General features: G+C 33.3%; 3 protein-coding genes and 1 long non-coding RNA gene across 9 annotated transcripts; 2 read left to right on the top strand and 2 right to left on the bottom strand.

Moving 5' to 3' along the window:
• Positions 1 to 662: 662 nt before the first annotated feature.
• On the top strand, positions 663 to 1,237 carry LOC109153167 (protein LITTLE ZIPPER 2-like). Its single transcript, XM_019300980.1, has 2 exons — positions 663 to 785; positions 872 to 1,237. The coding sequence occupies exons 1-2, from the start codon at positions 691 to 693 to the stop codon at positions 1,077 to 1,079; spliced, it is 303 nt and encodes a 100-aa protein (XP_019156525.1). The 5' UTR covers positions 663 to 690; the 3' UTR covers positions 1,080 to 1,237.
• A 538-nt stretch (positions 1,238 to 1,775) lies between these two features.
• LOC109153164 (probable sodium/metabolite cotransporter BASS5, chloroplastic) lies at positions 1,776 to 5,083 on the bottom strand. 4 transcript variants are annotated; one of them, XM_019300973.1, is made up of 9 exons: positions 4,700 to 5,083; positions 4,383 to 4,483; positions 3,642 to 3,772; positions 3,274 to 3,467; positions 2,766 to 3,018; positions 2,335 to 2,588; positions 2,161 to 2,243; positions 1,997 to 2,078; positions 1,776 to 1,956 (listed from the first exon to the last, which is right to left on the bottom strand). In XM_019300973.1, exons 1-8 carry the CDS (start codon positions 4,845 to 4,847, stop codon positions 2,007 to 2,009), a joined length of 1,236 nt encoding a protein of 411 aa, XP_019156518.1. In that variant the 5' UTR covers positions 4,848 to 5,083; the 3' UTR covers positions 1,776 to 1,956; positions 1,997 to 2,006. The 4 variants fall into 4 exon arrangements, with proteins under 4 accessions (XP_019156518.1, XP_019156517.1, XP_019156519.1 ...); XM_019300972.1 differs by having other exon boundaries at positions 1,776 to 1,952; positions 1,998 to 2,078; XM_019300974.1 differs by having other exon boundaries at positions 1,776 to 1,944; positions 2,003 to 2,078.
• A 1,472-nt stretch (positions 5,084 to 6,555) lies between these two features.
• LOC109153277 lies at positions 6,556 to 10,960 on the bottom strand. 3 transcript variants are annotated; one of them, XR_002049485.1, is made up of 5 exons: positions 10,718 to 10,960; positions 9,551 to 10,592; positions 9,368 to 9,448; positions 8,818 to 8,931; positions 6,556 to 6,856 (listed from the first exon to the last, which is right to left on the bottom strand). It is a non-coding gene; the product is annotated as an uncharacterized LOC109153277 (long non-coding RNA). The 3 variants fall into 3 exon arrangements; XR_002049486.1 differs by having other exon boundaries at positions 8,818 to 8,952; positions 10,699 to 10,954; XR_002049484.1 differs by having other exon boundaries at positions 10,699 to 10,954.
• Positions 10,961 to 13,801: 2,841 nt separating this feature from the next.
• Positions 13,802 to 16,290, top strand: LOC109153276 (TVP38/TMEM64 family membrane protein slr0305-like). The gene is made up of 4 exons (XM_019301146.1): positions 13,802 to 14,423; positions 14,967 to 15,203; positions 15,298 to 15,515; positions 15,849 to 16,290. Exons 1-4 carry the CDS (start codon positions 14,154 to 14,156, stop codon positions 16,024 to 16,026), a joined length of 903 nt encoding a protein of 300 aa, XP_019156691.1. The 5' UTR covers positions 13,802 to 14,153; the 3' UTR covers positions 16,027 to 16,290.
• Positions 16,291 to 16,497: the final 207 nt, after the last annotated feature.

The raw sequence follows: 16,497 nt of genomic DNA, 5'->3' as shown, positions 1-16,497 counted from the left end.
ATATAAAGTGAGATATGTAAGGGTTTTGCAGCTAGTCAGATTGTTATCATTAAATTATATGCACTCATCTTTTATGCATATAGGGACAGAATGGCCAAATGAATTGATAGAAATTAATAGCATTGATTACAAAAAGTAAGTTGAGCTAATCATAATCATAATATATATAAGAGAAGCAGTAGGCATATATATCAGAGAGGGACATGCACTTAATTAGCTTCTTCATAGCCTTTTGAAATTTTCTTGCATTGAATTCATATATGGATACAATACACATCCCTCCTGCTATCTATGTAATCATTAACCCTCTTCCCCATCATTGCCATTCTTGACAATCTCAACCACTCTCTCTCTTCAAATTTTTGTCTATAAAAAACGAAGTTTGTAATCCCAAAGATCCTATAAATCACGATAACTCAGTGTTTACAAGAAGCGACCCCAACAAAAAGGTGAGGCTACCCGGACTTAATCTTGCTGTATCTTGCTTATAATCTGTCATCCAAAAATAACTGAACTATCCGTTTGGGCATTATCTCTCTTAAATTTCTAAAGTGCAGCCACCCAAAAGCACCACTGTACTGTACACATGCAACCCCAACTATTTATATATGGTCTTGTGTGATCTCACTTCCACCATTTTCTTTCTTCCTTCCACCTTCAAGCTAGAAAGAAGCAGAAAGCTAATTAAGAATGTGTGTGGGTTCTTCAGAGTGGATCATCTGCAGTATTTCCATGCATAAACGTCGCCCAAAGCGTTCAAGACTCCAGCTTTATCGCCTTAAAAGGTATAGTACCATACTGTAAATTTATGTATCTATTTTACATATTTATGGTGAGAAATGTGATATGATTATATATAATTGATTGACAGGAGGAAGAGAAGAGAAGAGGAGGAGGACATGGAAGTGAGAAACTTGAAGCTGTACATGGAAAACATGAGTATACTAGAAGAGAACGAGAATCTGAGGAAGAAAGCCAGCTTGCTGCATCAAGAGAATCTTGCTTTATTGTCTCAGTTTCAACACAGATTCTCCTGTGTCCCCTTACCTCCTGCTGCGCTGCTGTCTCCACTCCCATGAATCTTCTACTCCATCATTCATAAAAACAGTAAACAACCTTCTCGTACTACCTCGTACCATATATATATATATCTTGCTATATTAATTTGTTCATCACTAGTCACTACAATATATTACCTCTGTAATTCCTGCTAATAATTAGTCAATCTGTTTTGTTATATGTGTTTAGTTTGATTAATTAATTTGACTTAAACCTTTGCAATTCAATTCGGTAATAGTGGATGAAATTTATTTATTTAAATATCACATTATAATTTCTTTGAATGAAAACCAAAAAAAATACTACGGAGTATATTAAATTTGTTTACATGCACAAAGTAAAGCGGTAAACCATCTTGCTAGTTTAGGAGGAAAGGCTCGGTAGCAGCCATGTGGGGATTACGCTCAAAGTTTTTAAACGATTTACTTGATAATCACACATCTCTAAGAAACATTTATTAGTTTACCTTTTGTCGTAAAAATTCTTTGTATTTCACACATTTCTAAGAAACCTAGATTAGTTTACCTTTCATTGTAAAAATTCTTTGTATTTCAAGTATATATTTTCGTCGCATAACATTAACGGATAATTAAAATCCTGCTAACATGCATATGGCTACTAAACAAAAAGATACCCTATTTAATGTATATGTTTCGGTTATACAGATTGACCATTGAATAGTAAATATGACAAATAAAACGATCGAGACAAGCGAGTGAAAAATGAAAGACTAAATGGTAAAAAAGCTAGATTGATCAACTCACTCTATACAGCAATTAGTATGTTGGGTTCATGCAGTTCTCCTCTAAAACATTTTACAATCTCAAAAATGCCTTAATATAAGACTAATGGTCAAGAAGGATTGATCAAATCACTATATATGAAGTTGTCAAACATTAGTGCTTTTGTTCTTGTTCCAAAACATTACAAGAGAGAAGCTAATGTTGTCAAACATTAGTGCTTTTGTTCTTGTTCCAAAACATTACAAGAGAGAAGCCCATTAGCGACATTATCACAACCTGCAAAATGGAGACGAAACCGATGTTTATATAAGAGTACGACAAGATCATGAAGCCAGAAACAGTTTGCGTCTATGCTTACAGAAATAGCCGGGGGTACACCAACGAGAGGATCTTGGAAAAACTTATTTGCGAGCGCAAGGGCCAGAAGACTGCTCTGCATCCCTGTAACATCAATGCAGAGCGGGGCATCAATTACGACCCGCTAAAATATTTCACATAAACAGCCATACAATTTAGCGTGTTATCAAATGACCTGTTTCGTAGGACAGTGTTCTCTGCAGAGGTTTCACATCTGGAGCATCACGGAAGGCGGCACCGGCAAGGGTGTAACCGGAAATAAACGCTGACAAATGAAATGCGATCACAAGCAATAAAACTGATAATCCAGACGGGGATACAACGGACTGTATGTTGATTGCAAGTGGAGCTCCAACGCAGAGAGAAGTCACAAACACCGATAAGGGGGGCAAAAACGGCCTAATGGCGTTACAAACCTGGGGAAAGAATCTATCGATACAAACCTGTTAAGAGTCTCACATTGATAAAATAAGAGAGAACATATGGGTTTATAAGGCCATGAGATAGACTAGCTAATTGGTTGGATTCAATCTTTTAGTGTGGTTATTATAGCCAATTGAGTGACCCTATCCCAATCTTACGTAGGAACATGATCTCGATCATTACCTATTCAGAAGCAAGCCAGCAGCAACGGGTACAACTACGATCTGAATAATATTGGAAATCATTCCTATTACGTCAACCGGCAATCTTTTCCCGATCAACAATAACGATAGGAATGGCGTGACAAGGGCTGCAGTAGCCGTAGATAACGATGTCATCACGATACTAAGAGGAGCCATCGGTGGATCGGTTAGAAAAGTGGCATAGTTGGAGAGCTGTGCACCACTGACACATGAAGTCAACATAATCCCCGCAGCTGATACGTATGCTTACAGAAGTTAGTCAAAAAATTGAAACATGTGATCCATCTCAACTAAAAGCCTAAGCTGATAGTTGGAGTGCACAGAAGCCTAAGCTGATAGTTGGAGTGCACAGAAGTTAGTCAAAAAATTGAAACATGTGATCCATCTCAACTAAAAGCCTAAGCTGATAGTTGGAGTGCACATTAATGGTTATATGCTCAACAAAAAATACCATATTTCTTTTCTAGTAAATCAATCGGGATTTTTACCTAAGGAAGTCGGCAGACCAAATGCCGCTATTGCAATTGTACCAAATAGATAGCCAAGTAGGGGCTTCACAACAAATTGGCCAATATAACCAGCTAAAATTGCCCCGGGTCTGTTGAATGCTTCCAGGAAATCCTTTTCACTTGAATTGACTCCAACCGCAAACATCAAAAACCCCAATGCAGGGGCATAATACCTGGAAATGGTAGAGCCAAAACACGATCAAGAAATTACGCTTCTCTCCTTCACGACTCAACTTCAAATTACTCTTTTTCTGTTGCAGTTTAGAATGATTAAGTGCATATGAAACAAACTTCAAATTACTCTTTTTCTACGGCATTTCATAAGATCTGAGAAATGGTATGCAGACCTGCTAGTAAACCACGTGAAAGAAGGCGGATAGACGAGAGCCAAAATTGTACTACCAAGAACGACATGTGGCAGGATGGCGTTAGCACCCCTCAAGACCGTCAGGAAAGAATTCTCCTTTGGCTTAAAAATCTGAAAAACCTCAAATTTTTTAAAGAAATTAAACCTCTCTCAATGTTTTATTCATATATTGATCTGGATACAGAACTACAATCCACAAATACTCTACACTTTAGATTTCTCATAAAAGATCATGCGCACAGAGCCATATCATCGTCTAATATGATGTTTTTTACTCGTTTTTTATCAATCTTTTAGCAAATTTGGAGTGGGGGATTTGCAAAAATTAGATTAAAACTTAACTTTCTTACTGTTCAACAGTAAGGGGGGACAGGGTTAAAGACTGCTACACCAAATCACAATCTTCACTCCCTCTAATCATCTCCAAAACAAACATTAAAAATAGTCTAAAACCCAAAAGACGTTTCCTTAAACAAAGCACACAAGAAACTTTTCATCTCTTCTTTTTTCATGTCAAAATGGGATCTTTTGTTAGTCGATTTCTGTTGTCCTCCAGGACTTTTTCATTCCAATTTATTTCTAAAGATGGGGCTTCCAAATAACTAGTAGCTTTTCACACTGGTCCTATGCATCTCTTTGCTCAAGGCAATAAATAATAATGAACACACAAACAGGCAGAGTATTTTCAGTAAACTATAGATAAAAGCATTAGAAAGAAGACCTCAGATGATTCAGCTGCATAATTAGACAACGATTCCGGCCTAATTGAATCTGAGAGATTCTCTGATACACATCTGCTAACAGGTAATCTTGAACTCCTAGCTGAAATCATCCACAAAGGAGCAAAGATGGCATATTTACATAAAAGTATAAAACAATAATTAATGTATACAACATAAACTGAAAAGAGAAAAGCTTCAAACTTTAAGCACTGGGAAAGCTTAATGGATATCCTAACTATTCTTGTTCTGCATCAATCAAGTACACAGAAAATCAATGTTTGCACAAATGTAGATATAGAGAGCAAGGGAGAGAAACCTGAAGAGTTGAAGGATTTTCTGGGAAGAGAAAGAAATGGGTAATGAAATTCAAGATTAATGCAAGGGAGGGGTTTGGGGAGTGAAGGGTGATGGATTTTGAAGCCCTGATTAAGCTGGGGTTGAAGGAGCTTGACGCAAGGACTCATCTTTTTTTGCTGATTTCCTCAGTGCAATTAACTGAATACGCTCTGGAACTGAACTACTGGGCAGAATGAAGCACTTGTTGACTATTACTCGTATCTTGATTCTTGGAGCACTTGAAGAAATCACAAAGGGGAATTTTTTAATGAGGTTCCGGCACCACCGCTGGATCTTTGAATTCTCCTACTTCTGACTTTCTGGAAAAAGAAAGTAGTGGGCGGAACAACCAATTGAAAATCTAAGTACGGAGTACTAATTTAGGCAATGAGGAAATTTCAATTTTGGTCAACTATAGGGGTGTTGTTAATTTCAGCCTCGATTTTAAAAAGTATCAATTTAGGGTGTGTTTGGTTGGTGGGTTTTGCCCATAGGAATGTGTATGAAAGTGATTGTTGTTGTTTGGTTAATAGATTTTTAGAACACCACTATGGGTTTCGAATACCCCATCAATTGAAAAACTCATACCCAAATACAATAAGGGTTTCATTCCCTTATTCATTCTTAACCACTACTATTAGTAATCATTCTCATTCCACCCTACTACCAAACATGTTAAATACTTTCACCAAAACTCATTACCATTACCAAGTATTTGATACTCATTCCGATTCCAATTCTTATGTGCGAACCAAACACACCCTTAGTACTATAACTATGTAATTTTTGTCAATTTTGGTCACTCTGACCAAATTTCGCCGAAAAATTTTAATAGTTAAAATAATGAGGATATTTTGGTTATTTCAAGCCTCTTTTCTTCTTCTCTGGCGAGTCCATCACTTTCTCTCCCGTTTTCGACGTTCTTTCTCCCTGTAAACCCTATCTTTAATATCATCAAGCCTCCTTTTCGCATCATCTTAGTTCATTGCATTCGCTAGAAACGGGAGAGGAAGGGATGGACTCGCCTGGGAAGAAGAAAAGAGACGTGAAATGACCAGAATACCCTCATTCTTTTAACAATTAAAATTTGGTCGGAAATTTGACTGGAGTGATCAAAATTGACAAAAATTGCATAGTTAAGGTACTAAATTGACACTTTTAAAAGTCAGGGAGTGAAATTAACAAGACACCTATAGTCATATGACCAAAATTGGAATTTCCTCTTTAGGCAATGCATTAAACCATTAACCACCTATGCTCGCACCTAATGTTTTTGCAATTTGATATTTAGGGGTGGGGTTGATTATAGATTCTTACATTGATAATCAATAATAAAAATATTTGATTTTGAATAGAAGGTCATATTTATAGTGAGTGGTGATGAGTCGATGATGTTTGACTTTGGTGATTGATTTATTGTTTAAGTGCGTTTAAAGATTACTCACGAGTTCAATATCTATGTTATTAGGTTAGTAAGAGTGCGGTTTTCAAAAAAAAAACAAAGGTTAGTAAGAGTGCTCTATAGCTCTATTAATCGTTATTAATAAATACTTTTTCTGTCCATTTTTATGTCCCGTTTAATATTTTTTAGTCAAATTAATTTTTAATTATTTTAAATTTTACTTTTTTTTTTGTTTAATAGTAATTTTATTTAGTTTATAAATATATAAATTTTATATATTAATACTTAGCTTAATCTCTATCTCTATCTATATTAAAGCAAAACAATATGAGCAAAAAAATCCCGCCCAAATCTAACGGCGTGGTTTAGAGCAAAGTCAAATATTTAATGCTTTTGCGTAAAATACCGTGTAAAAGGAATCGGTTACCAAGGAATTTCAAAAAAAAAAAATAGAAATAAATCTGGAAAATCGAAGCGTTGCATACTTTATTACAAATTTGAAGTGATTGAAACCTAATAGAAGACATCCTTTATGAAAGGTCTTATTGTTTCAAAAAGTGATTGTTCCAAAGCTTGCCTCTTCATTGTTCTATAAAAATCCTGAATAAATTCAACCTCTATATAAAGAGGTCGAATCAGGTAAAGTGGTATCAATCACTTCATACTGCGAAGAAGTAAAGTTCTGTAGAAAGAAATTTGCCGTCTCAATATGTTTCTGTGAAGCAAAGCAGTCCACTGCACACCAAAAGAAGATGGGAAGGTTTTGATTAGATGTTAGAGGATGCGAAATGAGTAGTAAAGAATGCTTATTGCATAATGAGGAGGTAAATTCAATCTTTATTTATTTTTTTTCTATCCACTATAATCTGATGACACATTCCACATTGAAGAATCAAGATCATGCAGATGCTTTAAATACAATTGCATGTACACATATAATACAAATTGCAGGATAGAGCACCAGATTGTAGATTAAAGCTTCCTTTTTTCCCTTCTTAGGTAATATTATCTCCTATGGTAATACTATTAACCTTTCATTTAAATATTATATGACCTATTATCTATTAGGAGTTATAAAGCAGCTAATTATTTGCTCCTATATGAAAGGCTACATTATAAGTAATATTCTGCATTTTTAAGTGTTTTTGCAGGTCATATTGATTCTGAAAAAATAATTTTTAAAATGATGATTTTCAATTATCTACACTGCAAAAGTAGGTGAAGTAGGTGATATCAGGAATATTGTTTTGGTGCATTTTATTGCTTTTTGAGTGTTTTGCAGGTAGATATAAAAGAAGCAGATTGAAGTAATTTAATTTTTAACCCAACAAAAAGAATAAACAGGTCAACACATTCTAACCACATGAGGTACATTATTTTTTTCTTGCAAAATATACATATCATTATATTTTGAAGGAAATGTCAGTATCTTCCATTTTTTTGAAAAAAAAAAAAGTGAATAAGATTTTAGTATAAACAACATACACAGACAAAAGTGTGTCACATTTAGCTAGCTCAAATATCACAGTTTCAACTTTTGTTATTAGGCATTCAATAAAAATGTGAATAGTCAAATAGCTCAAATATCACAGTTTCTACTTTAGTTTCTACTTTTGTTTTCAGTTGAAGCATCCGACAACTAAAATCATCATTTGCCTATTCTGTAGTAAATCAAAGTACTTATTATTGGATATAGCAGCTGCAAAGCTGCAAATTATTTCTTATTTGCAGGGACAATGTGTTGGCAGTATTCTTGGTTATCACTAGCCCTATTCCATATGACTGTATGTTAGTCCCTCACCAATGTTATGAACATTGCAAACTGACCAATGTTAGGAACATTGCAAACTGTTGGAATAAACCATTTCCTATACTGTAGTCCATTTCCTATAATGTAGTAAATTAGAGTTTCAGATTTCCCTAACTTTATATTCTTTTTTCTGCTTTTGTTTCAGGGATTTCACCTTCAAATATCACAAGTAATCACACAGCACAAATCAACATTTGTAATGAACGAAGATAAGAAAAGATTGTATTTTTTTCTCTATGGATGAGTGTATGGCATGTAATCAGTGTGATAATTTTGTAAAAAGATAGAACATATTGCATTTTTTTCTCTATAGATGAGTGTAGGGCATGTAATCAGTGTGATACTTTTGTTAAAAGATATAAAAGATTTTAGTTTTTCTCTATACTATACAAGAGTGTAGGATATCTAAACATACTTTTTGTTTCTTTTAAATGTTAAATAGCTTTTCTAAAAGTTGTTTCAGTCTAAAAAATAATTTTAATTGTATATAAATGTAAAACACATGATGCATGTTTACTATTTTTTTCAAATGTGTACCCTTAGAACATCTAATGTTGAAGTACATAATAAAATATAATTGATATTTTAAAAACTTTAACATGTAAAACAAGTGACACATATATATAGATATTGGCCATCTAATCCTCTAAGAACAACTAATATTGTAGGACATTGCAGAATATAAATAATACTTAAAACATGTAGAACACATTACACATGTATGTAAATTTTGAAGGGTAATTCCCTTATCACAGAAAAATAGAACACATCACATCAATTTATAAACAAACCATTGCATAATAATCCAAACATACTCTTATAGTTTAAAAAAATATTAAATCTATATGAAAGAAATAAGTTTTTAATTCTCAGATGAAATAGATACCTTAATTGCCTACACTACAAGCATGTAGTTTTCCATCTGGTAAGACAGATTGTTTGAATCCTCTGAGTATATGTTTCCAAGTGTGTATACTGATTTGTGTACCACTATGGATACCTGATTTATTCAAAATAATACCTGACTTATTCAAAATGTTAACATTTTAATGTTATTACAATTTATAAGTTAAATATATACAGTTAAACCAATAGACTCCAAACTAATAATCATATGCTAATTGGTAGTTTCTACTTTTGTATAGAATAATGTAGGACATACCATAATGTTCAAAATAATAACATTTTAATGTTATTACAATTTATAAGTTAAATATATACAGTTAAACCAATAGACTCCAAACTAATAATCATATGCTAATTGGTAGTTTCTACTTTTGTATAGAATAATGTAGGACATACCATAATGTATTCCTCTTAGACAATTTATCAAGCAGGCACAAGCTAAACAGTGACTCAAGCTTAATCGAAAGAATTATTAGACAATCATGGGATTCAACTGCAAAGTCCAAGTGAGCATATAGGGAAATACTTACAATGTAATATGATGTCAATGAGTTCACATTAACATAATTCTATCAGTGCTGAACTTCCAATTTTGAAATACACAAATTTTCCTGCACGAATCCATTATACTAAGTTAGACACTGCCTAAAAAAGCTTATGTATGCCAATGTTAATTTCAACTTAATTAAAATTCAATTAACTAACCAACTTACACTAACAGAGCTTTCCCGTGCGTTATAGTTGTTCCTGTAATATCAAACAGATTTGTTAGGCAAAGTATGTGGCCCATAGATTTAAGGTATACCAGAATGTTCACTCCCAAAATATATAAAAACATATTAATCAGAAAAATCAGAAAAATGTATATATTACAATCTATGCTAGGTGTCAACTATTTATGATTAACCACAAGATATTTTGTGGTTAAATAATGGGAAAGGTTAACAGCACACATAAACTTTTCAGCTTCTCTATGTGCTTGAAAACATGAATAATTAAGTCAATTAGATGTTTTTTTCAAGACAAGCCAAAGAAATGACTCAATAAATAAGACAACCTTCACAACATTATTGAATTTACCACTATTCTTCTGATTCTTCTTAAGACAAAGAACTCATCCTACCAAAACCACAAACCATGAGGAAGATCACATCTTCATGCACCATTGGAGCAAAGAGGAAGCATGGTCATCAAAACAAGGTATTTCCCGAAACTAAACACTTAACTACATTGATTACAGTTAACTTTATGCATATAATAATTCATATGATAGCTAAACCTAGGCTTTTAGGATTAGAAACAACTTATCTGTAAATCAAATGTATTTCTACGAGTCTGACCACATCCTGTGTGCAAAGAACAGTCTCCTCCCAATTAATTAATCTGCAATAACAATAAGAAAAATGATATTAACACTAACCCTAAGCCCTATGTTTGGATTTAAATACGATAATAATCGGCGCAATCAATAAAAATAGATATAGAACACAAAAATCAATAGTAGTTTGAATACTTAGCTCAAAAAGTATTCCGATTTGAGATCAAATCGACGATTGCCTCTTCTACTGATGTTATCGATGTTTTGTTGATAGATCTCGGTCCACAATCAGTCTACTGATGTTATCGGTGTTTTGTTGATAGATCTCGGTCCACAATCAGACCTAATCGAAACGATTCTCTGTAACCCTAAACTCTGCTTCATTTTGCAATATGAGATGATTGCATGTCGCAGATTTGTGTTCAACACTCTGTAATCTTCATTGTGAAGGTGTTTATAGCGAATCCCAACAAAACATGAAATCAAGAACCTAACAAATGCTTTTTCTGAAATGAAATAAACTCTAAAATGTTGTGAAATTACCAGAAATTAGAAAACATACACTCAGAATTCCAGATTGCCTCTCGGATCTCTAAGCTTTCTATAGAGAGATATAGTGTTTCTTCACAGTGCTATGGTGTAGAATTTGAGAGTGAGAACACAGAGAGTGAGAGATGCTTAAGAATCACCGGTCGAAATTGGAGATCACCGGTGATTCTTAAGGCTGGGATAGCGAGAGAGAGAGAGAGAGAGAGGTAGGTCTCTAATCAGACAGTGAGGTCAACAACGCATATTAGGCAACCATAGTCAGGTTTAGCATAAAATCCACTTATCTATTATCTATTATCTTGAATTATATTATATACACAATATTATTATTTATCTATTTATATAAAAAATGAAGGGAACATTTACTAACATTATTTAGTAATATTATTATTTCATAATTCTTAATCTAATATGTATAAGATTCTACTTAGTGACATTATTTTAGAATGTATATATGCTCATTGTTTTAATGTATATATGCTCATTGTTTTAAAATGAGTTTGTTATTTTAGGGTGTTTTTTAGTGTATATATGCTCATTGTTTTAATGTCACTCTTCGTTTCGTTTATATGAATATGAGATTATATGAATTTAATTACATACGCTTTTCTTAATATTCTTAGTTTTTGGAGTATTATAATGACTATTGTTAAATAATTAAATAATAATAATATATCATAAATTACTATAATAAATGTTTATTTTTGCAGTTCATGGTATTACATGGAGAAAATGAAGTTGTAATATGTAATGAAAATGCTGGATCGTCATCAAAAAATACATTTGGTAATATGTCAAATCATAGGAGATTATTCGGTGTATTCCAAGATCCACTTGAAACACAGTGTTGTTATGAATGGTGAGCAACTCTTTTTGTCTACAAGTAATATTTTTTAATTCAAGCCTAAACTTAAAACAAGTAATAACCATTAAAACTATAGTCATCTAAAGTCTAAACTTAGTCTTTTAGATTACTGTTACTGTATATAACAATATAAATCTGAGTTCTATAACATGTTTACTGACTGTTAGGCATCACGAAACTATATAAAAGCTTACAAATACCAGACTTACTCATTGTTTTGTGAATTAAATCTCTACAAAAATGAACGTGTTAAGCTGAAATAGAATAAGCAAATACCAGACAATGTTAATTTCGAGTTGAAAGATGAATCCCATAATCGAAACTATTTTGAAACACCTTGAATCGCCCAGAAATTTCTCCTTAAATCTATATGAACAACGATCGGTGTTCAAAATCGAAGAAATGGAATATCAATTTCTTGCGCGACAGAGCTTCGAATAGCACTTCTCCGACACATAAATGTGTTTGAGAAATCAACTTGCTTGCAAGTAGAAATGAGAAGAATGAGAGCAGAGGTGACGTGGTTTCTAGAATCGCAGCCCAACTCCTACTAACCACAATATATGTATGTATTATATGTAATATATAATATATAATATTATACTCCGTATATTTTATGTATATATATAGTTACCCAACTTCGAAATATGGTAAAAAAAATTATATATATAGTTAAATTATATGTATACATAGTATTTATTTACATAAGGATCAACGGATGTAGTTCCAAATAATAAATTAATAAATTATATAATAAACATTCAATTGTTTAATTATGTACTTAAAATCCTTATAACATTATATTTTATAAGTAATATTGTATACAAAATTAAGTTCGTTCTAATATTTATTGAAATCATGTAATTAGATACATTACTAATGTTGTATATCATGATGTTTTTAATAATTTGTAATTTTGATAAGTTTTCTTTTTTTAATACTATAACATTAATTGCAACTATTTGTAATATACCATTTACATATTATTTTTGTTGAATTCCCACACATATTTCATTTATATGTTATAAATTATAACCGCATTATTTCACACAATTTATAATATAACAACCACAAAATTAATACGTTTTAATTTACATCCCGTGCATCGCACGAGGCAAATACTAGTATTATGAAAAGATGAATTAAAAATAACTTTAGTCAAGTCACATTAATTAAACTAAACAAACAAAATATAACGGAGTGAGTAATTTATAATGATAAAAAATAACATTCAATATGTAAATATAAGGAAATGTTATTAACGATAAATAAAAATATACGGAGTATATCATTTTCTATAGATAAAATGCAATGCATGTTGCTCCCAATGCATTCATCTAATGAATGTAAAATCATATTGGCTTCCAACAACAATATGAGGGTTCAATGTCACAAGCGCATAAGAAAAATAACTTCTTTAGACATTAAAAAAGAATTGACTTGATTTACCTCTTTATAAATTTGAGTGAGCAAATATCAATTTTAATCCTATGAGTATTAGCAAAACGATAAATTCAATCCACATGTTTAATTCCTACCAATTTGTATATGTGATTATTGTTTTAGTACCAATTTTCATCAACGATTATTGTTTTAGTACCAAAATTCATCATACCGGTCACTTCACCTTTTAAGATATGTCAAAATTTAAAATTTTAAGGATATTTTCGTCATTTTTAACTTAAGATCCCAATTTGAGCATGAATAAAGGAATTTAAGCCGTAAGATCAATCTCAATTCGCAGTTCTCATCCTCATCCTACCTTAATTTGATGAGGAGAACTACGAATTGGGATCAATCTTAGAGCTTAAATCTCTTTATTTATGCTCAAATTGGGATCTTAATTTGAAAATGACGAAAATAACTTTAATAATTTCTTATTTCAACATGTCTTAAACGGAGGAGTGACCGACATGATGAATTTTGACACTAAAATAATAATTGTGGACAAAAATTGACACTAAAATAATAATTGTGGATGAAAATTAATAGAAATGAAACATGTGAACCAAAACTATCATTTTGTTAATACTTGAAACTAAAATTGGTATTTACTCAGTTCAAAATATTGACCGGCTTTAAATGTACTTGGACAAAACTAGTACTCCTACTAGGTTAGGTGACAGGAGAAGTCCCCATGTTACATAAAGAAAAAATTATAAATATATTTTGAGAAATTCCCAATTTAAAATACAAACACTATTATTACAAAATAAATACATTAATTAATATAATACGTATCTAGTATTATTGGATTGTAGACTGCTCCTCTTCATCCGCCATTCCTTTTCTCCTTAAGAAATCAGAGCAGCACAGAGCCAAGAATAAAGCACACACTCACAGACCTAAGCAATCACTTCTTTTCTCCTCAACAATGCAAAAAAGCTTAGATCTTTGATACGTATATATCAATGTCTTGATGTATACGCAACTGATTTGTGTAATATTTGATCTTGCTTGCTTTTTAGGGTTTGTTCAGCCTATAGATACAGGGAAAATATCTGTCCGACCCATTGTTGAATGTTAAGTTCTGATTGTAATTTTATGGTTGGTAGCGTGAATCCTTGGGTTTGATACGGAGAGGATGGCGTTTGGTGCTGGTGAGGTGTTGAAGAGGGGCGAGGGGGATAGCAATGGTCACTGTTATGTGAAATTGAAAGGCTATGAATTGGAGGAGGAAAGCGCTGAGGGTGCGTCGTCTTCCTCTTCAGAGGCGGTGATGGTGGGCTGTGAGGGCGGTGGGCGGTGGTGGTGGTCGGTGTGGTGGTGGGCTAAGCTGGCACTCGTCACTGTCTTTCTTGGGGCTTTGGCTGCTGTTTTACTCAAATGGGTCGCCCCATTCTTCATGGATAAGGTCAGATTTCATACTAAAGATTGTTTCTTTTAAGGAAAATAATTGTTCTTCTGCAATTTTAGTGCTGACATTTCCACATATTCGAACTTTGAAGTTTGGCATAACCTTAACTGAGATTTTTCTTAAATTTTCCATAATTAAGGACCAGTAGATAAATTTGTAATCAATGGACTTAAAGATCTGTTCCTTATATTTTCATACTCAAACAATTTTGTGACTAGAACTTGATTGCATAGGAACCCCAACCTTAGTTTAGTTTATTTATTGATATCATGCCTGATCTCCAAAGCTATACTCTATAAGCTCCTTTGCTGCTCGCTAAAATCTCCAATGGAAGTGTATGGGCGTGGTTAAAACTAACAGGTTTGTGGTCCATTTGAGCAATCGTTGCAATTAAGTGGGTGATTCTTCTAGTATCATTCCATTTGATGCTATGATATTTGTGCTTACATCTTACTGAACAATCTGGAAGGTTATCGGACTTTTTCATCATTGGTTGTGAGTGATCTGATGCTTATACGCCAAGCTCTTTGCCTTTCACAGGAAATCATACCTATAATAAATTGGGAGACAAAAACTTTCAGTAGGCCAGTTCTTGCAGTTTTAGTCTTTGCTTCTGTGGCGTTTTTCCCCACATTGTTTTTGCCTTCTACTCCCTCCATGTGGGTGGCAGGGATGACTTTCGGATATGGTTATGGATTTCTACTAATCATTGGAGGTGCAGCTATTGGTGTATCGCTTCCATATTTCATAGGCTATCTTTTTCAAAACAAAATACAAGTAAGCAATTGCGTTTCTTTAATTGTTCGTGGCAGTTGTTGGCCTCATTTGGATTGCATTCTTGAATTGAAATATTGACTGTTTTCATTTTCAGGATTGGCTAGACAGATATCCTAAGAATGCTTCTATCATTAGACTAGCTGGTGAAGGGAATTGGTTTAATCAGTTTCGAGCTGTGACATTGATTAGAATTTCTCCTTTTCCTTACATAATATATAATTACAGTGCAATGGCTACAGGAGTCAAGTATGTTCCTTATTTGTTGGGTTCATTGATTGGCATGGTGCCAGAGATATTCGTTGCAATTTACACGTAAGATCTCTCTCTCTCTTTATCTCCCAACCCTCCGCCCCCCAACAGTTTCCGAGTCATGGATATACTCAACAACTCATATACATTATACATGGGTGTCGTGTAATGAGAAATACCTAACCTTGTTTGTACCAACTTCTTTGCCTTGGAAAAGAACGTAAATTTTGAAATCCATTGTTTTATTGAAGAAGACACAAGAAAGCATAGCTGAGGCCCATCTTATTTGGTGGCACAACTAATCACACTGGATTATAGCACAATTGACTTTAGCATTTCCCGATTAATACTTTTATCTTCAAACTAATAATCTATCTTCTTCTTCTTCATTTTCAGTGGCATTGTGATAAAGACACTGGCAAATGCATCACAGGACGGGAGCTCTCTATCAGCTGTACAGATTCTTTGCACCGTCTTAGGTTTTTGTCTCACGATGGCAACTACAGTACTAATAACAGTGTATGCGAAAAGGCGACTGAATCAACTGCAGAGAGAGGAGCTGTTACTACAATAAACTTCTGCTGTGGGTTTACCAATCTCTTGAGCAGGGTTATATTTAGTGCTTTGTTCAAGACATGAATTGAAGTTGGAAGTGGGTAAGAAGGAACTGAAGTGGGAGGAGGAGACTAACATAGACTAACTTATATTGTAGGCAATATACAAAGGTGTATGTATACAACAAGACAGCATTTGCTTCTCATTCTTGAAAACTATGTTGTATTCTGTTCCATGTGATTGCTCCATCCATTAATGACATTTCCCTCTATTTTTATATTCATTTTGTAGATTCATCACTCCACTATTCCAAATTAATCCTTTTTTTTTTTTTTTTTCCATTTTCTTTGAAACTAGTAACCTTTCAAGGTAGAGTTTACCTAGTGTACACTCTCGGATAGTAGTTGTGGTTTCCGACTGAATGATAGTAGTAGTTGCTCACCTATATGGGAGGTTGTGGTTCGAGTCTCGGTGGAGGCGGTATTGACTC

Source organism: Ipomoea nil, unplaced genomic scaffold (genome assembly GCF_001879475.1).
Source record: "Ipomoea nil cultivar Tokyo-kokei standard unplaced genomic scaffold, Asagao_1.1 scaffold2480, whole genome shotgun sequence".
Lineage (NCBI taxonomy): Eukaryota > Viridiplantae > Streptophyta > Magnoliopsida > Solanales > Convolvulaceae > Ipomoea > Ipomoea nil.
The sequence above is the reverse complement of the archived record's forward strand: the minus strand, read 5'-3'. Positions and strand labels throughout refer to the sequence as shown.